The sequence below is a fragment of the Mustela putorius genome, unplaced genomic scaffold, assembly GCF_011764305.1.
Source record: "Mustela putorius furo isolate JIRA1106 unplaced genomic scaffold, ASM1176430v1.1 tig00000580_pilon_pilon_pilon, whole genome shotgun sequence".
In the NCBI taxonomy this organism is placed as follows: Eukaryota; Metazoa; Chordata; class Mammalia; order Carnivora; family Mustelidae; genus Mustela; species Mustela putorius.
The window spans coordinates 2,850,586-2,872,986 of record NW_025421423.1 but is presented as its reverse complement, the minus strand read 5'-3'; the positions used below and the strand labels follow the sequence as shown (position 1 = coordinate 2,872,986).

General features: G+C 51.3%; 1 protein-coding gene across 1 annotated transcript; it reads left to right on the top strand.

Moving 5' to 3' along the window:
* Window positions 1-6,309: 6,309 nt before the first annotated feature.
* IGFBPL1 (insulin like growth factor binding protein like 1) lies at window positions 6,310-22,198 on the top strand. Its single transcript, XM_013053691.2, has 5 exons — window positions 6,310-6,818; window positions 15,388-15,497; window positions 16,193-16,309; window positions 17,698-17,851; window positions 19,765-22,198. The coding sequence occupies exons 1-4, from the start codon at window positions 6,368-6,370 to the stop codon at window positions 17,845-17,847; spliced, it is 828 nt and encodes a 275-aa protein (XP_012909145.2). The 5' UTR covers window positions 6,310-6,367; the 3' UTR covers window positions 17,848-17,851; window positions 19,765-22,198.
* The last annotated feature ends 203 nt before the right edge of the window (window positions 22,199-22,401 follow it).

The following is a 22,401-nucleotide window of genomic DNA, read 5'->3' as shown; positions in this document are numbered from 1 at the left end:
CAATTCCTCTCTTCACACCATTAAGGTAAGGCCATTATTGAATTGCCACCGACTGCCCTGGGGACGCTGGGAAGGCAGCCACTTTAAAGTGGGAGAAAAGTTAAAGCGCTTGACCTAAAATGTTCAAGTTTGGCAAAATTTCATCCACAGTAATAAGGACCCATTTCTGAGGGGCTATGATGCTCCAGACGTGGCCCCTTGGAGCCTGGAGGCAGCCCTGTGTCATAGATCTCATCTTCTCTCTCTCAAGCCTTCTCACTTTAGTGTTGAATCTAAACAAAGAACTTGATGTGCATTTGTAGAACATTTCAACATCTGATTTCTCTCTACCATTCTAACTTCTGCAAACCTCTGAGTATTGCTTCTTCTATCCAACACACGTTAATTCCTTTTTGAAGTTTTGGGGCATTTGAATACTTGTTATGAGTTCATACAGGTTACCGATAAAAGCACTGAGCAGAGCCCTACAGCACCCCCCTAGAGACCTCCATCCGGGAGCCATGCAATGAGACGGTGAGGAAAGAGATGAGGAACTACCCTGGAACCCAGGCCAGGCAGGCTTACTGTCTTGCTGCCGGGTATTCAGCACGGTTCAGAGTCTGGTGACATCCAGGAAGCAATTCAGCAGGGCATCACAAAGGCTGTGAGTCTTTCCTGAGCGTTGGGAGCTAATCAAGACAGCCTCTATTTATTCCAAAGACATGCGGCTGGCTTAATTATTAAATTTAGAAACAAAAGAACCCAGGTATCCAGGTGATCTATTATAATCTCTCCATTAGGTAGCAATGACAGCTTTCTGGGGCAGGTATGCCCTTGACTAACAATGATTTTTCTCACTTTGAAAAAGAAGGAAACAAATCTATAGTCCAATCCAGCCCCTTCTCCATCACAGGCAAGATGGCTCCCCCTGCTGGCAGAATGAAGGCAAACTCTTGAACCTGGCATTCAGTGACCTTTGTGACCTGATTCATCTTCCCAATTTATCTTCCCAGACTAGACTCAACTCTGAAAAAGTCTGCAGGAGATCTGGACTCTCCCCTCAGGTGCCATCTACTTCCCCTGCCCTCACCTGTTCATTCTTCTCACAAATATTTACAAAGCACCTGTGTGCCAAGAAGGATGTCAGTCCCTGAGGACAGGAACTCTAGGGACACACCTTGGGCCCTCTTCCCACATTGGCCAAGATCCTGGCTTAGGCACAGTGTCCCTCCTGGGGAGGGTTCTGGTGCTTTGCAATTGCTCACAGATGGAAGACAGAGAACGAGATTATGGCTCCAGAAGGCGGACTGGGACAAATGGCTGGGCTGGGGTTGCGCAAGGACAGACCGGAGCAGCAGATCCGACCCTGCAAAGACCATTTCTGGAGCACCAGGAGGGGGACCCATGTTAACCAAGGCCCACCATGTACCGGAAAAGGAGTTCTATGCTGGGATACCCAGAGGCCTCGGTCCTCCCCTCAACTCTGCCCTGCAGGGCTCTGTAACTTTGAGCAAGCTTCTTCCCATTCTGTGCTGCAGTCCGCCCCTCTGTAAAGTGAGGATGTCAGAGGTGCTCTCTAAAGACCCTTTCTCCTTATCTGACCCTGCTGGGATGTCACCTGTGAAGCTTTCCCTGATCTCTCCATTGCTTTAGACAGACTCATACCGCTGAGGACACAGTGACCCATTTCTGTTCTCTTCACCTAACCAAGAGTGCTTTATGCCAGCACATTGGTTCACTCCAGTTACTAGGAATGACTGAACTAATGAATGCGGAGCAAGGTCATTTCGAGACCTGTAATCCCTACATTGTCCACAAGGTGGCAATGTACACAGCGGCGGCCACACTAACCTTGCGTTTGGTGGAAGCTTTGGGAAAGATGCAGAAGGCAAAAACAGAGAACCAGGGACTGCCCTCAAAGACTTATCCTCCTCTGGCTCTCCCTTTCCTCCCCACCTTTAAAGTGCCTTTAAGGTGGCAGTCTGTCAGCAACACAGACCCGAGCTGTGAGGTTCAGGCCTGGATTCCATGTTTCCAAGCCCTCACTGGCCCCTCAAGGCTCAGTTTAGAGAGCATTTTTTCTAGAGGGAAAAAAAAATTTTTTTCCCCAGAAGGTGGACTCCTTTCCCCCAGAACTTCTCTGTATGCAGTCACATTTATGGCATTGAAATGGCTTCCAGCCCGCCTTCCTCAGAAAGGCGGGCTGAGCACACAGCGACGGGCTTACTCATCTAATCCCCGGTGTCCCACCTAAGTCTGGTAAGCAATAGCAGATCCTTGGAGAGCCCGCTGGATGAGGAATGAATGAAAGAATTGGCAGATCACAGACATGATGGATCAAGAGGAACAGAAAACCATCCCTGGTTGAGAAAAACCAACAACAGTCAACCTTGGAACCACATGGAAGGGGTAGGGGCCCTGACCATCCACATCACTGAAAATCTGCATAGAGCTTTTGCCTCCCCGAAACGTAACTACTGATCGATTACTGTGGATCAGAAGCTTTACTGAGGGACGCCTGGGTGGCTCAGTTGGTTAGGCGGCTGCCTTCGGTTCAGGTCATGATCCCAGCGTCCTGGGATCGAGTCCTACATCGGGCTCCTTGCTCCGCAGGGAGCCTGCTTCTCCCTCTGCCACTCTGCCTGTGCGCGCTCTCTCTCTCTCTCTGACAAATAAATAAAATCTAAAAAAAAAAAAAAGAAAAGGAAGAAGCTTTACTGATAATGCAGACTGACACATATTTCCTATGTCTTATCTATTGAATAACAAATTCTTACAATAAAGTAAGCTAGAGAAAAGAAAATGTTATTAAGAAAAATCACGAGGAAAACACATTTATGGTACTATACTATAAAAGAAATCTGTGGGGCACCTGGGTGGCTCAGTCAGCTAAGTGTCTGCCTTTAGCTCAGGTCATGGTCCCAGAATCCTGGGATGGAGCCCAACACTGGGTTCCCTGCTCAGCAGGAAGCCTGCTTCTCCCTCTTCCTCTACTGCTCCCCCTGCTTGTGTTCTCTCTCAAATTAATAAAATTCTTTTAAAAAAAAGAAAGAGAGAAAGAAAGAAAAAAGAAAGAAAGAAATCTGCATATAAGTGGATCTGCACAGTTGAAATCTGCACTGTTCAAGGGTCAGCTGCACAGGTTTGTGTTGGCAACAGGTCAGGAAGAGACCAAATACTCAGCACATGACACACTGTTACTTTGAAAGGAGTAAAGCCAAGGGCCTGCTAAAAGGAGGCAAATGCTTTACTCAAGTGAGTACGCTGTGCGGCCTTCTAAGAAAATGAATCCTCCCCATGGCAAGGTGACTTCTCTTTCAATTATTTATGAGGAAACTGATGGCAGCTAATAACTCTCCTGGTAAAAAAGGAAAGTTCCAGAGGCTTTCATGTGGCCCTGCCTCTTATAAAAGCCCTTCCTCCATGTGTCACAGAACTGATGCTGGGATTCTGTCCATTGCCTAATGTGTCTAGTGACTCCACATTTTTTTTAAAGATTTTATTTATTTATTTGACAGAGAGAGATCACAGTAGACAGAGAGGCAGGCAGAGAGAGAGAGAGGGAAGCAGGCTCCCTGCTGAGCAGAGAGCCCGATGCGGGACTCGATCCCAGGACCCTGAGATCATGACCTGAGCCGAAGGCAGCAGCTTAACCACTGAGCCACCCAGGCACCCACTGCACATTTTTAAAATAAAGATGTATTTATTTATTTGAGAGAGAGTGCTTGTGCTCACAAGCTGTGGGAACAGCAGGGAGAGGGAGAAGCAGGTTCCCTACCAAACAGGGAGCCCAATGTGGGGCTCAATCCCAGGACCCTGGGATATGATCTGAGCAGAAAGCAGAGGCTTAACCCACTGAGCCACCCAAGCACCGCTACCTCTAAGCTTTTTCATCTCTTCCTTTGCAACACACTAGGGAAGTACTGGCATCTCAAATTAACTAAATGCAGATCATCATTAAGGCTCAGTTTCACTTAAACAGCTTAGTAAAGACAGAGTCACTTCGAGCTACACAGGCCAACACACTGAATCCAGAATTTCAGGTAAGTGCACCTCTATGGACTCAGTAAAAGTTACGTTCTGTTCTCTTTGGTCTTCCATCCTTAAAATCCATTCTGGCACATACTCCCCAAGTTGCTACAATGTAATTTAGCAAAATCTTGGCGTTCTTGTGGTACAGAAGCTATATTCTCTCACACTGGAGTTTGTACTTGCCCTTCTCAAGCATATGGAACTCTAATGCCAGTTGTGAGTCTAGTGATGACAAGAGGCATGTGGGGTAGGTCTTGAAGAGAAAAGTTATGACTTGTGAGGAAACAGCCCTTCACAGGGTCCTTAAACAAGGGAAAGCAAATCTCAGACATAATCTGCAGACTGCTTCCAGTGGGGGTGGGGGAGGCTCAGAATAACTCAGAGCTCAAGATTCTCAACTTCATCTGCTTCATCTGGGTCCCCCCAGATATCCCCATTCCAAGACCAGTACCTACACACTGTTGTTGTGTTCATTTGTGTGGGTTTTATAATTGTTTACAGCAGGAGGGCAAACCCTCTATCATATCTTGGCAGCTCAGCATCTAATTTCATTTTTGCAGAGCTCCATATCTTGTGATGTTCCTTTTTACACAGGACTGAGTTGAAATCTGTCCCTCCATAACTCCCACCCCTCATGCATGAAAACCCACCCCTCTCTCTGCTCTGGAATGTCCCACCAGAGACCTGGAGACAGAGATTTTGTTTTCTCTCAGCCTGGATCAATGTCTTTTCTGACTGGTCTGACGGCTAAGCTTGAGATTCAAGACCGTGGCCCATTTATGGAGAAAGCTCTCCTCACCTTAACTCCTCAGACTGGGACATTCATGCCACTTCAGCAGCTGCTGAGTGTGCGTGCACCCACCTGAGGTGCTGGATAGGCTAGCCTCCTGTGTGTGCCAGCCGTGAGCAGAGGACACAGAACATCAAGGGAGCTCACTACCTGGCAGACAATAGAGGGGCCTCAACCCCCTACCCTGCCAGGAGAACTCATCTTTTCTTTTTCCTATAATCTTAAGGGGCCCACAGATGTGCCCACAGTGTGGGAACCAGAGTTCATTGGGCTACAGGCTCGCAGGCCATTTTCAAGGAAATGGACACCAAACCAAGAGGTTTCTCCAACTCTAAGCGTTGGGAAAAGGAAGAAAACCCCACAAGGCAAATGAGGATTAAAGGCTGAGCAGGAAAAGCCATCCATACAGCTGGGTCAGCAAGTCCTCCCCTCCATCCCATGCCTTCATGCGGCCACACAACCAACTCCAGCAATCAGGAACTCGTAGGTGTTCCTGTGTGTGTCCCCCGCCCAGGGCTGGGCCAGGGATGGGATATACAGAGCCTGACAGCCGGCAGGCGGCGCATGAATACTTAGCTGGCTACATGCTATCATGTCTTTCCACCCCCCACTAACGGGAGACGTGGGTCAGGACATACATCACAGCACTACTCCTACTAACAAAAGCACACAAAACAACTGGCTAACTGATTCCTTTTTTTGTGCAATTAAGCACGGCGCCAAGTTTAAAAGCCTGAGACCAGTCCAAAACAGATCACCAGATCTCATCACCACCATAGTCACTTTTGACTGTGAAATAGACCATGACTTTAGTAGCATTCAGGGGAGAAAAACAATTAAACAATGCTCCATTGTTTGTACAAGAAATGATAAGAGGTAGGGGAGCTATGGGAAATAACCATAGATGGAAAAACCAAGTGCAGAATAATGCGCAGGGCATACTACTCTGTGTGTGTGTGTATGTCTGTGTGTGTGCGTGTATCTGTGTTTAAAGGGAGGAGCTCTACAATCATACAGACTTTAATGGGCACACAAAATTTCTGCAAAGACACAAGAATCTGATAACAAGCGGCGTCCTGAGGTTGGGTTGGGACACTGGGTCACAGGATGGAAGGGAAACTCTTTTCATCATTACACCTATCTGTAACCTCTGAAATTTTAAACCGCATATTCCCTCTTTAAAATAAAACTTTGAAAACTACCAAATGCAAAATAAAATTACGAAGCGCATCCTTCTGGGGGGGATCAAGGTACATAAAATCTGGAGTTAGCCTTGGATCTGGATCCTGGCGCTACCCGAGCGACCTCGAGCAAGTTCCCGCCCGGAGTGGGCCAGTTTTTCCAAGAGGCCACTGGGTCCACAAGAGCAGGTGTCGGGACATCACTCTAGCTGGGAACCCCGGCGTCCGCGAGCCCACCCCGCCGCGCTGCTCCCGGGCCCCGGCAGCCGGCTGCGGCGCCCCGCGGCGGAGGCCCGGCCAATCAGCTGCCGGGAGGCGGGCGGGGTGGCGGCGCGCGCAAAGCACAGCGCGAAGCAGAGGCGCCACTGCCGTCGCGAAGCAGACCATGCCACGCTCACCCTCGCTCTTCCCGCTGCTGCTGGTGCTGCTGCTGCCGCCGCTGGCCCCAGGTCTCGGATTCCGCGCCACCGGCGGCCGGCGCCCCGAGTGCGGTCCGTGCCTGCCGGAGCGCTGCCCGGCGCCCGCGCGCTGCCCTGCGCCCGGGATCGCCGCGCGCGACGAGTGCGGCTGCTGCGTGCGCTGTCTGGGCGCAGAGGGCGCGAGCTGCGGGGGGCGGGCCGGCGCGCGCTGTGGCCCCGGCCTGGTGTGCGCCAGCCGCGCCGCGGGGGCGGCGCCCGAGGGCACGGGGCTCTGTGTGTGCGCGCAGCGCGGCGCCGTCTGCGGCTCCGACGGCCGCTCCTACCCCAGCATCTGCGCGCTGCGCCTGCGCGCCCGGCACGCGCCCCGCCTGCACCTCGGCCACCTGCACAAGGCGTGGGAGGGCCCCTGCGAATTTGGTGAGTCTGGCTTCTGCCGTGCGGAGCTGGGACAGGAGGAGAAAAAGGGACCCCAGCCCTCTGGAATGTGGGGCAGAGGATGCCTGCATGCACCATGACTGAGAGCCTCAGTTTCCCCTTCGGAAGTAGTTTTTCTTACCTCGCCAGGAGACTGGGGCAGGAATCCACATCCTTCACCCCTTCCCAGGCTCATGGAGATACAAGCCCTTGAGCTGGTCAGAATTTTGGTGAGCCTACTGCCTCTTTTGGTACTTAACTACCAAAAGGCGTGCAGTTCTGTGCAGGCCTGCCATGCATGCCTTCACCAGACTGGGAGTTGGGGGAGGGGGTGTCCTGCTGGGTGTAAGTCCCCCGAGACCAGCAGCGAGCCAGGCCAGGGTCAGGTTTGGGAGCGGAGAGGGAGGTAAGATGAAGATGCCAGAGGAGGAGGAGCTCCAGACAGGGCATTAGGAATCACTGGGCGAGAACCCCAGGTTAGGGCCCTGCTGGGAGACCCTGAGGAATCTCCCACCCAGGACAGGTAAGATCTTTAAGGACCTAAGTTCTGAAAAGATGATGGTGCCATCAGGGCCAACCTGAGTTTTGTGGGTCTAAGGCTCATATGATTTGGCGGGTAAAGGAATGGAAATGTATTCATTGCTGGGTTCCTAAAAGCTTCAGGTTCATTACGGTCCCAGGAAAGTCATGTATGGGTGCCGTGATTGCCCATCTCTATAAGTAACTTTTTAAAACTCAAACAACAACATCAGTATATGGATGCCCAGTGGAGCACCCTGAGGCCCATTAGGTTTTGGAGAGCTGCCCCATCTTCACTGCCTGGAGCGGGCAGTGGAGAGTTGAGGGTGAGTGAGCTTGTGGACCGGAAGTTCCAAGGAACCTGGCTTGAGGTTCTGACTTAGGCCTGGAGACCCAAATCTAGACCTAAATGCGTAAGTCGGTGTAATGACTTTAGCTCCGACAGGGAAGCCTTGAGGGTAGGGGACAACCTTTTCCAGGCCTTGGAGAAATTCTAGTATTATTTCCGCCCAAGCATTCCAGGTACGTGCACTGAAGTGCAGGAGACCCAGCGGGCTGCTGGGGATGGGGAAAGAAGGCTCCTGTCCTGGGTATCACAAAACCGATCCGTTGCCCACTGAGGGGGCTGAGGCAGTCCCACAGCATGGGAAAGACATTTTTGGCTATTCCTGGCTGGGGCTTCCAGTGGAGGAAAGAGCTGGCAAGTGCTTCCCGATCTGCTGCTGCTGGTTCCCTGAGCAACCTTGGGCAGGTCCCTGCCCCTCTCTGGGCCCCGTCAGCCCTGTGGAGCCACGGTTGAGGTCCCTTCCACTTGGAATCTTTGTTTCTGGTCTGTGGCATTTAAACAGTCCTGCCTCCTTCCTTCCTCCAGTTCCTTTCACTCCTTTTTATCATCTGCCTTCCCTAGCAGTTAATTCACAGGCAGTTCTCTTTGTCTCCAGACAAGTCACAGTTTCACTCCACACGCTGGAGACGCAAGAAATGCTGACCAAGTCCCCAGGATCTAACGGATGCTGATAGTCTCAGATGATTTCTCCCTGGAGTGTTGTTCTGTTCCTGAGGCCGAGCCTCCTTGAAGACATACAGACGGAATCTGCTCTGCTGCAGAGGAGCCTGAGACCCAGAGGGCAGGGGACACAGCCAGGGTGACCAGTAAAGCCTGACCAGCATCCAGAACCCGAGTGCCCTCTGTAGTGTTCTTTCAGGACAGGATTTGAGAATGTTAAGTCAGGCAGGTGGTGGTTGCCATGGTTACGAGAGCACGGCCAGATGGCAGATGGCAACCCCATACCCCTAATTCATTGAAAATTACCAAATGACAAGTAAATGTGACAGCCCCTCCACTCTGATCTATGGGCTCTGAGGCCCACCCCAGGCACAGGCCCGGAGAGGAAAGATGTCCAAGGGGCCAAAAGGAAGGAAAGTCAGAAACTGCTTTTAATGATCCCGTTAGTGACAGGCAACGGGCCTCCCCAGAATTCAGCTCTCCTCCCCTCCCCCCACCGCAATTGTGTCATCTGCCACAGCCCCGGGCACTGTTGTCCCCTCTCTTTGTGTCCTGAAATGTTTGTGTGGCCCTGCGCTGGTGTCCTGGGGAAGCGTGGCAGTGTGGACAGGGACATCTTTCCCAGCCAGCCCCAGTGGCACCTCATTCTGGGTTGCCCCAAAGCCATCCTTTATTGAGAGGACGCAGCAGGGGCACTTTTTAACAATGCCCCCAGGGACCCTGGTGAAAGGGAAATGGGCTGAGTCTTAGCAGCAGCTGTTCTACCTCAATATGGTTAATAAAATCACCCCTCCCCAGCTCTCACCTACCCTTCAATAAGCGAGCACCTGACTTGAACGGAACTAGACCTCGATAAATATTTATCAGGTTCCGCACAGGTTGGGAAGTGTTCTCACTCATACTTCGGAGGGGTGTTTGCAAACCACTTTCAGGCTTAAATTCTGGCCTTTGCCTATGCTCTGAAACCGCCCCCCCATGCCTAATAATTAGGGCAATCCTTTGATTAACACATTGAATGAAGACATGCCCAATTCCAGGATATGAATCCTTTTTTTTTTTTTAAACTATTCCTTCTTTACTGTTGGGAATCGCTCTTGCCTCCCATCTTCCTACTCAGTTTTCACAACTACCCTGGCCTGATCTCACTCTGATTTAATGGAAGGGAAAACTGAGGCACACAGAAGGGAATTCCAGGGAGCTGCGTGACTAGCTCCTAGCCGAGGTGGGGCCCCAGCCTGGGTATGCCTGGCCCTTTTCAGGCAGAGCCACACACCTCTAGCTCTCTGGCCACCTGATTAGGAAGGGGCTCCAAATTGGCCACCCTTGAATCTTGAAGGGTTTTTTGGTCCCGATCCATCGCCCTCCTGTTTTCCCCCCAGTGCAGGCTGCTGGCTCCCCTGCTTAGCACTGGGGGATGGCCCCTGAGAGGAGTGGGGATCGCTTCACAGAAGGGAAGACATCTCGGGGAACCCTGGAGGACTTGTAGAAAATTCTTGGGGAGAAAGGGGGATGGGAAGATAAAAGCAGGTAGGGGACATCCCCTGGTGGGTGTGACCCTCGGCTGCCGGGCAGCTCCCCAGGGTCATGGTTGGGGAAGGCGGCGAGGCTCAGAGTGGCGTGGGCAGGGGCATGGCCAGCCTCGAGCCCTGGCTGAGGGGTGAAGCTTTGTCCTGTACTAAGTTACTGGTTTCATTTCTTTGCTGTTAAGTGGCATGGCGTTGTTGTCGCCACTGTCATTACTTGAAAAAGCTGTGCATGCATCCTGACCGTTGGCCGACGGGAGAGGGGTGGGATCCTGTAGGTAGCAGGTTGATAGCAGGTTCTGAATGCTAAATTAGGTTGGAACAGGGTCCCGGGCCACTACCCACCAGGGCACCAGGCCCCAAAGCTTCAGTGAGCTCCTGAGATCCTGAATCTTAGAAAATTCACCACCCTCCGTTGACATTCGGGCTCCGCTTAGAAATCGCAGTCTGTGCAAGGCGCGTGTTACCAGGTAACCAGGAGAGGCTGCGAACGCCACTTTGTGAGAGGGACAAAGAAGGGGGGGCCTCGTGCTCAAAAGCCTTTCATGCTGAGGGAGGGGGTGGGAGGCCCAGGCTGCAGGAAGCCGGCTTAAGCTGTTTCTCCTTCCACACCCGAACATGACTATTAGCATAAATTATCAGGGCCACGCTCAATGCGTCGATGATTAAACTCTTCGGTTGTGCACTTCTTTGTACAAGCAGATGGGGTCCTGGGGGATGACTTTTGAAATTCTTTCTTTCCTGGGCACCATTAACTTGAAAGAAACCTCAGAAGCATGTGCGAAGATCTTACATTCTAGCCGTCAAGGACATACCTAGGTTGACCATGTTGGGGCGGAACAGATCTCCACACACTGGAATAACCGTCAGCCCCTCTCACTCGTACAGACCCCCATGGTTAATAATTCAGTCACATCCGTCCTCTCCCTTCACCCCAGAGGATGTGGGGTAGCAGTCACTGTCTTCATTTGCAGACAAGAGCAAAAATGGTTAATGGCTTGTCCAAGTCCCTGTGGTTGGCACTGGGACCCCATCGCAGGTGGGTACACCTGTGGGTGACTATTCCGTCACCTGATGGGTGGATTGGTGCCCTCCCAGCTTTTCTTGAGCTGTTGCTGGCAGGGACAGAAGGAGACAAGTCCTTAGCAAGAAAGAGCTAGAGAGACGAAGCTGGCAGGTCCACAGGCACCCACCAGGCACCAAGCTCCCTCTTGAAATCCACATTACTCTTGTTACAAGCAGATAGAAAAGAAAGTGCAAACGTGAGGTGACAGGCTGTGCCCCAGGCTCTCCAGAATGAGGGCTGTGGGCATGGCCTCTGGAGCCTCCCAGCAGAGCCCACCTAGCACCTGCTCTCTGGAGCCAGGAGGGACTCTGGAGCAGGCCAGGCACTTTGAGGAGATCCCCATGAGGCAGAACAGCCAGTCAAGTCCTCAGGTCTCTCTGTGGAAGTCTTTTACAGTTTGCAAGGGGTCTTGTATTTCCTCCTCCCAGTAGTTTATGGAGAGAGGAGGAGAGGAGAGGGGAGAAGAAGAAAAACAGGTGCCTGTGCCCATTTTAAAGAAGAAACTGAGACCAAGTCGCAGCACTGGGGCGTGGCAGAGACAGGATTTGAACCTGGGTGCATCCTGCCTGTGGTAGTCATGACATTGAACAGCCCAGCACCACACTCAAATGAGCCATCAGGGACAATAAGATGAATGTCCTGTGAGTATAGATGACGTATCACCCATTTAATAGTGTTTTCACGAGAGCTGCTCCTGGGGCGGGGGGAGATGTATGGAGGATTTTTTCCTATGCAGAAGAGAGTAAACAGAGCAGGCTTGAGACTATCCTTAGAAGGGCCTGCTGGCCAGGCTGACCCTTGGCTGGGTCTGGGAACTTGGATTTGGGGACAGTTCCCGCTGTTCCCTCAGTGATAAGAGTGACTTTTGGCCTGAGCTGTTTGGGCCAACACCGTTTTTTATGCTGCATGCCTGCTTTCCTTCCGGGACCCTGGAATTTGGGTACACGCTGAGCAAGGAGGCCCTGGTGACCTGCCCCCAACAAAAATCCCGGACTCGGAGTCTCCAGTGAGCCTCCCTGGCAGAGAGTGTTTCGCACGTGTTGTCACCATTCACGGCTGGGGGATCCAGGGTGTCCTGTGGGGTCCTTTGGGAGCAGCGTGTGGAAGCTTGTGCCTGGGCTCCCTGTCTTTACCCCGTGAGCCGCTTTTCCTTTTGCTGTTTGCTTTGTCTCCTGTCACAGTAGTAAGTCAAGCTCTGAGTCATACTACTGAGGCCTATGAGTCCTCCTAGCAAATCAATCAACCTGGGAATTGTCTTGGGGCTCCCCCAACACAGTCCCTAAGGAACTCATTCTTGTTCTGGAATGGAGTCCATCCAGACAACAGATGATTCACTTTAAAACTCAGTGAAGAGTTGATGGAATCAGGGTACCTGGGTTTGAGTCCCTACTCCTCCAGGCGCTTCACTGTTCTGAGCCTTGGTTTTCTTGTCCGTAAAATGGGGATAAAAGCACTGGCTGAGCAGGGTACATGGAAGTGTCATCTGAGTAGAGGGCAAGACTTTGGGACAAATCTCAGAGCTAGAACCTGCACTCCAAGACTTGCCCAACTGTCTAAACCCAAGGAATCCTACCTAGCTCCACAGCTGATGAAATTGCTGGAAAGATAGAACAGGTTAATCTCTGTGAGCAGACGAGAGTGCCTAGCACACAGCAGGCTCTCAGAATTAGGTGGTGGCATTATCACTGTTATTGCTGTGATGATGATGATGATGATGGCTGATTCCGAAGGGCTATTATGGATAAAAACATTTTACATTTAAAAGCAGATATGTTAATATTAAAACCAGATTACTATGACAGGGAGCAGCCTGAGAAAATTTCTTGACACGGACTGGACTCTTCTAGATCTTGGTCGTGGTGGTGGTTACACGACCGTAGGCCTTTGTCAAAACCCAAGAGCTGTATTCCACAAGGAATAAATATGCTATATGTAAATTTTAAAATAAATAAAAATTTGAATGTTACTTTATCATCGAAAGCTGGGGGCTCCTTTGTCAAACAAGTGCTATTTTCTGCCACAAGATCAGTAGCAAAGACAGCATTTCCAGGACAGTGTTCAAAGGAGGGAGAGGGAAATTTGAGGAGAGAGACCGTTGAAATGTGATTTACTGGTTTATTCATTTAGGCCTGAAAGGGATTGATGAAATCTCATTTAAAATTTATGACTTTACATGAATGAAAGTAAAACATGTTGATTGAGTGTCCCTTTGGAATCCATTGAGGGCTTTGGAATATGATACGGTTCTGATTGTTCCCCCAGTGAGCCATTTGAAGACTGTTGGGCTCCAGCGGGGGAGGGCATGTCGGCGGGAGGGTGAGGATAAATTAGACTCTCTTTGTCATATTGCAGATGCCCCCCCCCCCTGGAAAGCAGGAGTGCAGTGGTTCTTTGTGGCAGTTTTGCAGGTGGCTTGGCTGCTTTGGGAGATGTTAGAGGCCTAGGACCTTAGTTCATTAGAGGGCTTTGGCTACACTCAGTGTTGTGGGTAAAGCCATGATGCTCAGGGGGCAATCAAATGGGCACAACTAAAGGACTGGGGTGACCAGGATAAGGGGGAAGAAAGCAGCCTGGGGGCAGGGAGCATAGTGTCTGTATTCAGTGGAGGCTAGTGGGGCACCCAGGGGGCCGTAGGGCTCCAGTCCGGCAGCCCTGGGATCAACATGTGGGAGTTACAGGGAGATAGGTTTTAGCTCCAGATGAAGGAAAACAAGCTTTCCTACCAATGGAGCTCTCCTAGGATGGAATGCCTCGCTCTTCAGGTAGTGAGTTCTCTGTCAGTGGAGGCATGCAAGTAGATCCCAGATGGTCAGGCATAGGATCTTGAGAAGTTGGGCCACTCCAGTTTGAGACTCTGGTTCTAAGACAATTTTCCAGAGATCTTTTTTGGTACCAACTTGACAAGTTCTGTCAGAAGGGGCCAGACCAGTCTTATTTCTGTGCCCTTTCACTCCCTTTTCCCTCCCCCTCCTCCTGCAGTCTTCTCCCTCCCTCCCTTTGCTCTTCTTTTTTATTGCAGCTGCACCCAGGCAGGTGAGGTCCCTTTCCCTCTCCAGAGCCATCCATGAATCACAGGGGAAGCCCCAAGAGTGTAGACCCTTGCAGTTTGATGGCCAGAGAAGGAATGTTTTTTTCTCCTCATTCGCCATGTGTTCCTTCATCCAGTCATGTGTATACCAGGCCTTCTGAGGCCCACTTACATGTCCTGTTAACTTAAACCATTGCTGTCACACTCATCACATGGTAAGATCAGTTCAATGGCCCTACGAGCAAGGGACATTATCCCCATCTTAACAGATGAGCAAACCCGAGCAGGGAGGATTCCCCCCACCCAGGCCTACTCACTGCATCTCGTCCAAGACACTGCTGGGCCAGATGCAGGGATGGCCCCAGTCTAGAGGAGGCCGGTGGACATACCTGGACTGCCAGCAGGCCATCCTCCAGCAGCTCAGAGGGGTACGGACATGCTGGTCCTGGACTAGGACACGTACCCTAACCCTCTAGGTCCTGCAAGAGGGGGAGCCATCCCCCATGGAGTTGGGGAGTGCCTTCCATGCAGTGCGGGCAGGTCTACTGAGGGACAGGACGCAGGGCCCAAACACCGAGGTGGCCAGACTTGATTCTTATAGCATCTGTGTGAGCAGATAATGTGGAGGGTACCAGGAGGAGGGCGGTGTGGGGTGTCAGGTAAGCACTTCTAACCCAGATGCCTGCAAAGTCCCCACCTCAGCCAGCCAACCCACACCCTCCCTTCTCCTTTCTGTAATGCTCTGACAGCCTAGAGCCCCGTTGCCTGGGGATGGCAGTCCTGGAAGTAACCCCTCTCCAGGTGTCCTCGATTCTGGTGAAGGGGGGGCCCTTCGGGTCCTGCAACCCTGCCCCTGGGGAGGGGGCCGTGGGCCTCCAGGAGCCTGCGAGTCTGCGATATGCAAATGAGCGTCTGGGCCGGGCCGCGGGGGGTCTGGGCGCGTGCACACAGCTGTTCTGCTTGGCCTGTTCTTTGGACCGCCCTCCGCGTGCAAGGAGAAAAGCCCATCTGTTCCAAGACTTGGCACTGGGGAGGTGACACCAGCCCCTCCTGAGCCGCTCTGTGTCTCGAGTAGCTGAGCTGCAAGCAGATGGCAGCTGGGGTCCTTGGCGGGAGTGTGACAAGACCCCGGCTCTGCCACAGACGTGGCGGGCGATCTAGGAAGTCGCCTTTCCTTTCCAGGTCCCTGTTTTCCTGTTGGTAGAACAAAGGGGCTGGATGAGGAAGCATGGAGGCGTCCCCCTGGGTCTGAGGGAAACATGCTTCCGTGCCTCTGAGTGTGCTCTTCGCGCGTGGAGAGCTTTCCTCTGCTGCGGCTCCCCTCACAGGGGACCGTCCCCACAGGCTCTCTGCAGGCAGGGGATTTTCCACGTGCGATGGCTTGGAACCTGGCAGGGTAAAGGTTGTGATCTCTTGTCTTCTTCCTCCAGCTCCTGTGGTCGTCACACCACCCAGAAGTGTTCACAATGTCACCGGGGCCCAGGTGTACCTGTCCTGTGAGGTGAGGGCTGTGCCCACCCCTGTCATCACATGGAGGAAGGTATTTACATCCAAGAATTCCATATGTGTGTATGTGTGTGTGTGTGTGTGTGTGTGAGAGAGAGAGAGAGAAGTGTTTCCTCTAAGTGTGTTGATGTGTCTGTCTTTATATGCGGAGCAGAGGGTTTAAAAAGAGATCTTACCTGTCACTCTTCTACCTTCAGGCTTATGCTTCGAAACTTCCACCCCAGAGCTCTCCCCAGAGCAGGGGAGCCGCCATCCTTCTTTGTGCCATTTGCCCCCTCAGCCACTTTGCTCTCCAGAAAGTTCATCTATTTATCTTTCCTAGATCCACTGGAACAAAGTTAGAGCCTCCCTCACAGGATCTGGGTTTTAGAAAGACTACCCAAATCCCATTCCAACACTAGCTCTTCCTGCAGGTCAATTTTGGAGAGACTGGTGTGGATCACAGCCTATGATCGTCCACCTATGTCAACAGCCCCCACTAAGGGCCAGGAAACTCTGAACCGCTTCTGAGAGATAGCGGTGGTGTCTGCATCGTTACTGTCCAGCAGGGGGTGCTGTCTGCACAGACATTTAGGTTCATGAAGCCACCGACGTTTTAATAGGAATGAGAGGGGCCAGGGTCTGGCCTTTGAGTCAGTAGGAAGATGAAGACAGCAGGGATGTATGTGATGAAGTTCTTACCCAGAGGCACTTTTTCTAAACCACTCCTGGTTTTTCTGTCCTCTGTAGGTCACACAGTCTCCTGAGGGTACCCAGGTGCTGGAGGACCTGCCCGGGGACCATGTCAATATCGCTGTCCAGGTGCGAGGGGGCCCTTCTGTCCACGAGGCCACAGCCTGGATTTTGGTGGGTATCTCATTTGTTTAGGATGAGTGGCTATTACTGACCGGCTCTTACAAAGCACCCTTTATATTTTTATAGCACGTTATACATTTCAAAGTTCTTCTTATCCTTTTCTGGTGGGACCCTGCACTAACTGTGAGGGAAGTTTCACCCCCAGGAGCATAAGTGATCTTCAGCGGTGGTCAGAATTATGGCCCCAGAGAGATGTCCCCGTCCTAATCCCTGGAATCCGTGGATACGCTATATGCAACAGGGGATTAAGGTTGTAGATGGAGGGGCGCCTGGGTGGCTCAGTGGGTTAAGCCGCTGCCTTCGGCTCAGGTCATGATCTCAGGGTGCTAGGATCGAGTCCCGCATCGGGCTCTCTGCTCAGCGGGGAGCCTGCTTCCCTCTGTCTCTCTCTGCCTGCCTCTCCATCTACTTGTGATTTCTCTCTGTCAAATAAATAAATAAATAAAATCTTTAAAAAAAAAAAAAAGGTTGTAGATGGAGCTAAGGGTGCTCATCAGCTGACTTTAATAAAGAAGTTATCCTGGAGTATGAGGGGAGGGGTCCAATATAGTCACAAGAGCCCTTTAAATGCTAAAGTGGGAAGCAGGAGGGAAGAAGCCAGAGAGCTGGCAGTGTGGGAAAGACAGGAGCCACCTTCTCTGGCTTTGAAGATGGAGGAAGAGGACCACAAGCCCAGGAATGCTGGCAGCCTCTAGAATGGGAAAGGCAAGAAATGGATTTTTCCCTGTGACCCCATTCCCCTGAGTGGTGTGCATACCCCCTGCCTGGTCTGTAGAGTGGCTCCTGGCTGACAGAGGTGGTTGCGCCCAGAGGAGACAAGAGAGGAGGGAGCAGGTGTGGGCGTGAGAGCAGGCTGCTCCCGGGGGCGGAGGGCGGAGGGGGTCCGCGCTCTCCTTGTACTCCCATCCCGGCCTGGCTCGGTGCCTTCTCCTCCCAGCTCAGACACTCAGAATGCAGTCGAGTCCGTGTGATTTTTTTCAAATCAAGCACCTTCCCCTCTTTATTACAAGAAGGTGTATGGGGAAAATGTTCTCCCTGGTGTTATTTTGTAAGGCTGTCTCCAGTGGGAACACTTGAGGGTCATTCCTTGTTCAGGAGACTTTTGTTCTTTTAACTCGCAGTAATTTCCTTGTTATGTATAATGAAAGGATCAGGTAGCTCACAGTAAAAGGCAGGAATGCAAAGGAAACATTAAAATGAGGGCCACCACAGAGAGGACACAGAGAAGAAACGTTAACTCATGGCAGTCAAGGCAAGAAGAGGAATAGTGAGCTCTATCTTATTTTAAAAAAGAATAAGACATATCATTAGGAACTAAGCAAGGAGGAGATTTTGCCATGTCGTGTATAACTACATAACCTTGCCTGTTTTACTTCTAGATCAACCCTCTGAGGAAGGAAGATGAGGGAGTGTACCTGTGCCATTCAGCCAACATGGTTGGGGAGGCCCAGTCGCACGGCACGGTGACAGTTCTAGATCTGAGTAAACACACAGCCCCCCGCCTCCCAGCTCCAGATGACCGCCTGTGATGCGGTAACGTACATGTTATGGACTAAGTCATTTTCAGTGTATATACACTCGTGTCACAAGAGATTGAAATGGCTGCTAAGATGCATAGTAACAAAGAAGAAAAATACATAAAGCAAGGAAACCAGAGGAATACCAAACAGGGAGTAGGAACATGTTACAGCTAGCAGGTAGAATCTCTAGTACGTTCGACACTCATACCACTCTGGGCCTCCCACTGAGCGTGCAAACGCAAGGGCTGTGCACATTGTCGGTTTCCACAGGTAGGGAAGACCAGCTGTCGCTTTGTGTTTCTGAAGCTGAAAGAACATTTCCTTCAAGTCCTAGAGGGGACACAGAGACAGCAGACACGGTCACTGTGACAGCACCATGTGAAAACAGGCCAGCAGAGGAGACAGTCTGAGCTCCATTTGCTGACCCCAGGTGCATCCTTGCTGGCAGCTCTGCTGTCTCCAGGCCTCACCTCCCTGTCCTCAGCACCACCGGCCTCAACAGCGTGTCAGGGAGAATCTGCATCCCCCTGGCCCCTTGGCTCATAGTCCTTACACACTCCCCGCCCCTGCCACTGCGTGAGAGCTGGGGTTGCATCTGTCCCCTGCCAACAGGTAGGCCGTGAACCTAGGAAACAAGCCCCTTAATTAGCCAGCATGCGCTGCGTGACCACCTCTGGAGCTGGCTGGTGCACAGCTACCAACGTTTCTGTGTTGCTCACATTCCTTGTCGTGGTGGCCCGTCGGCTGGCTGTGGCTCTGTTCCATGTGTCTTATCACACAGGGACCCAGCGAGAGGATCAGCCCCAAGGTGCACAAGGCCCATTCTTGTGGCGGAGGGGATGAGCAACTGACGTAGCCACAGATACACAATCCCCTTTAAAGATTCTGCTCGGAGAGGGTGAATGACACATCGTCTTACCTCTGGCAGTCCCAGCATCCATGCGGTAGGGGGCGCTACTCTGTCATGGGAGCTCAGGGATAGGCACACATGTAAGCCACTTTCTCTCCCATTTCACCACTGTTGTGGGATACCCTCTGCGTGCAGGACCTTCCGTCCATTCTGTGGGGTGCACAGAAAACCAAAACAGTGACCATCATTAAAATACAAGAAGTGCCATGTTAAGGAAGTGAGGGGCGTGTATGAGTTTGAAGCCAGAGGGGCAGTTTAGAACTGGGGGCAGCAAAGGAGAGGTCGCTGAGGAGGTGGCATGGTGGAGGAAGTAGCTAGAGCTTGGGGGAAACAGGCGCAGAGAGAGAAGGCGGGGACATCCTCAAGTAGGAATTCAGACAGGTGAGGGTTCCTAAAGTTGCCCTCCTGATACTCTGCTATTTATGGGCATGTACTAGTGTATGTTGTTATAACATGTATTGGGAATTTTGTCCTGCATGCTTGTGTGCATTTATATGTATGTACCTATGTATGTGTGTCTCTATACATATTTTATGTTTTAAATATGTATACAATTTTTAATAATATATAGTTTTAAAATACGTACGCAATGGTACTAGGCTATGGATGTAGTCTGTTATAGATGAGTTTTCAAAAGGGAGCTACAAAGAACCATGGTATTTTAAGACCATTGCCACACAGTTCTTCAGTTCCCCCTATAACATGCTGTACTGGCCAGCTCTCACTTACATACTTCTAGTACTGTGGAGCTCACTACTATAAGACATCCATCTTTGGGTTTTCCAGTAGTTGAAAGTTCTTCCTCGTATTAAGCTCAGCGCTTCCTCCCTGAAACGTCTACCCAGGTCTCTCATGTACTTCTTGGATGCCCCCAAGGCCCCTCTTCTCAGCAGCACTTCCCCTGGCCAGGAAGATTTAGGGTTAAGGATTATTCCCCCCACCCTTTCCATTTACCACATAGTTGATTGTGACACATCAGGCTTCTTTCCTCTCAACCTTTTCTCTCTTTCCTCTAGGGTCTTAGAAACATTGATGATGGGAGGTTGGAAGAGTCAAGTCATGCATCGTTTTCCTTGTGAAGAGTTGGAGAAACCGTGTTTGTAGATGACCCCTTTTGTATGTTTTTACAAATTAGATGCAAACTAGATTCGTATGCAGATGTAGTTTTTAGCAGGGCAAGCATTGGGAAACCAGACTGCATGTGGCTTTTTTATACTTTCGAAATGAATTGCTCTGTGAGAATTCTTTTTTACCTAACCCCTCCCAGGAAAGGTCACCTGGCGGTATGCTTGTTAATTCTGAAGGGCTAGAACAAGAAGGCCTGTGTCAGCCGGGAGTCTTTACCTCGTTTGTCTGTGACTGATTAGTGTGTGTTGTGGGAGAGGGGGAGTAGGATCATGCCGTCCTCTGCCTGCTCTCTGACTTGCTGTGTGACCTGGACGGGCCCCTCCCCTCTCTGGGCCTTTGTATCCTCACTGGGAATGTGGCCTCCGGACTAGATACCTCCTGTGTCCCTTCAAGTCCTGCCATCCTAGAGTAAGGTGACCCTGTGGGAAAAATAGGGGAGGCAAAGTCTCAGCATTCTTTTTAAGTGGTATTCCCTCAAAAACAGTTGCCATGGTTTCATACTAGGCCGTGGAGCTGGCGGGAGCTCCTCCTTTCCCTGCCATTCCCTGCCATTTTCCCACCTTAAACAGATGGAGTCCTTGGCTCGGTGTTTGGGGACCAAGACGTCCCCTTGTCAGCAAGCCCAGCACTCTCTCACCAGGTGGGCAGTCTCCCTGTCTTCTGGACGTCAGACTGAGGAAACAGGGTCAGGGGCTTCTTTCTCTGGGCTGTGGGATTAGAGTGTAGTCGAATACCTTGTACTTAGAGAGATTTTGACCTTACCCAGAAACAAGGCTTTCTTTCTTTTGACTCTCTTTTCTTTCTTTTTTTTTTTTTAAAGATCTTCTCTGTTTATTTGACAGAGACACCGCGCGAGAGAAACACAAACAGGGCCGAGGGAGAGGGAGAAGCAGGCTTCCCACCGAGTAGGCCCTGGGATCATGACCCAAGCCGAAGGCCGATGCCTAACGACTGAGCCACCCAGGCGCCCCTATTTCTTTCTCTTTTTTTAATAAGAGGAGTATTTAATACCTGGGTGAAAAAACAGATCCCTCAGGTGATTCAAAAAAAATTTTTTTAAGTCGGAATTGGGATCTCATTGGTATCTTGTCCTTCAAGTTCATGAAGTGCTTTTCTGTCTGTGGTCACCCCAGCTCGAAGACAGCAGGCAGGGGGAACATAGGTGTCCCCCCCCTCCCCTTTTCAGATGAAGAAACCAGGCTCTGAGAGGGAGGCGCCTGCCCAAGGTCTGAAGACCTCTGAGAAGGACCAGAACTCAGGGCACCTGGCCCTTGTCAGCCCCCTTCCTTGGCCACAGGGCTGCTGCTCGGGTAATATCCTAGCTGTGTAAAGGAAGGTGCTGGCCGGTTCCGGGGGCCCTGGGGATCTTACTCCTGCTTAGCTTCTACGGCACACTCCCATGCCATTCCCGCTAGGCATGACATTCTGGAGTCCTCTTTGGAGTTAAACTTTCTGCCTTGAGCCTGGCCATTCCAGATCTGAAATAGCGGGGTGGCATCATCCCCGTGTACTCAGTGGCGGGAGCATGGCCTGGGGATCCAGAAACATGAGGTCCATTTAGGAATTCATCCCTGGCTTGCTACCTGCCTTCAAGCAAGTCCCCTTCACCTTCCAGACCCCAGTTTTCCTCATTTGAATAAGAAGGGAAGGAAACTAGATGGGTGGTTTGCAAACTTTAAAACATCTGGAACCCCTTTCTTTGAATAAGATCAGAGCTGAAATGAATTAACTAGAAGCTGTGTTTGTCGGTTGGAGGGTGGGGCTGCAAGGGCCCCACTCCTGTCCCCTACCCTGCACCCTGATGCCCTCCCCGCCCTGCCCCCTACCCCCCACCACAGGGGTTTCTGTATCCAATGTCTGCCACTAAGTCTTTTGGGATGTGAATAGTTAGAAGACTTGCTTGGAAAGGCACTTAGTGAAACTATCAGGAGAAGCAGGGATGCTGTGGCCCTGGAGAAGATGCTAGAATAGTCCCGCATCTGGTGAGGGACACATTCAGCGAAATCACTTGACCTGCCTCACGTGTCCCCAGTCACAGCTGGAGGCGGGGGCTGATGTGCAGAGAGAAGGGGGTTGGAGCACTTGCGGGGCAAAGCTGAACATGGAAACCGCAGGAGGCTGGGTTCATGGCATAAGGATGTGCAAAATTATTATCATGTTGCCCTCTCCGAAATGTTCACCAAAACCAAACAGGCAAAAAAACGGGATTGTTCCAACCTCATGACTTTTCAACCAGGCAGAGCCTGTGTTTTCTGCCCTATTGTCATAAATGTGATGATGTTACCTGACCCCTGCGCCTAAAAATAAATGTTTTTAGAGACACTCTTCGTGGTTTTGCGGTCTCTCTGGCCCTGGAACACTGCTGTGGGTGGGAGCAGGGGCCACCAATACGTCTCCACCACCCCGATGCATCTTGCCCTTTTCTTGCCCAGCTCAGCAACTTCGGCCTGAATCCTCCGTTCCCCTCACACCTGGGTTCTGGTCATAGCCCCACCTGGACACCTGACTCACAATTTTTAGCCAGT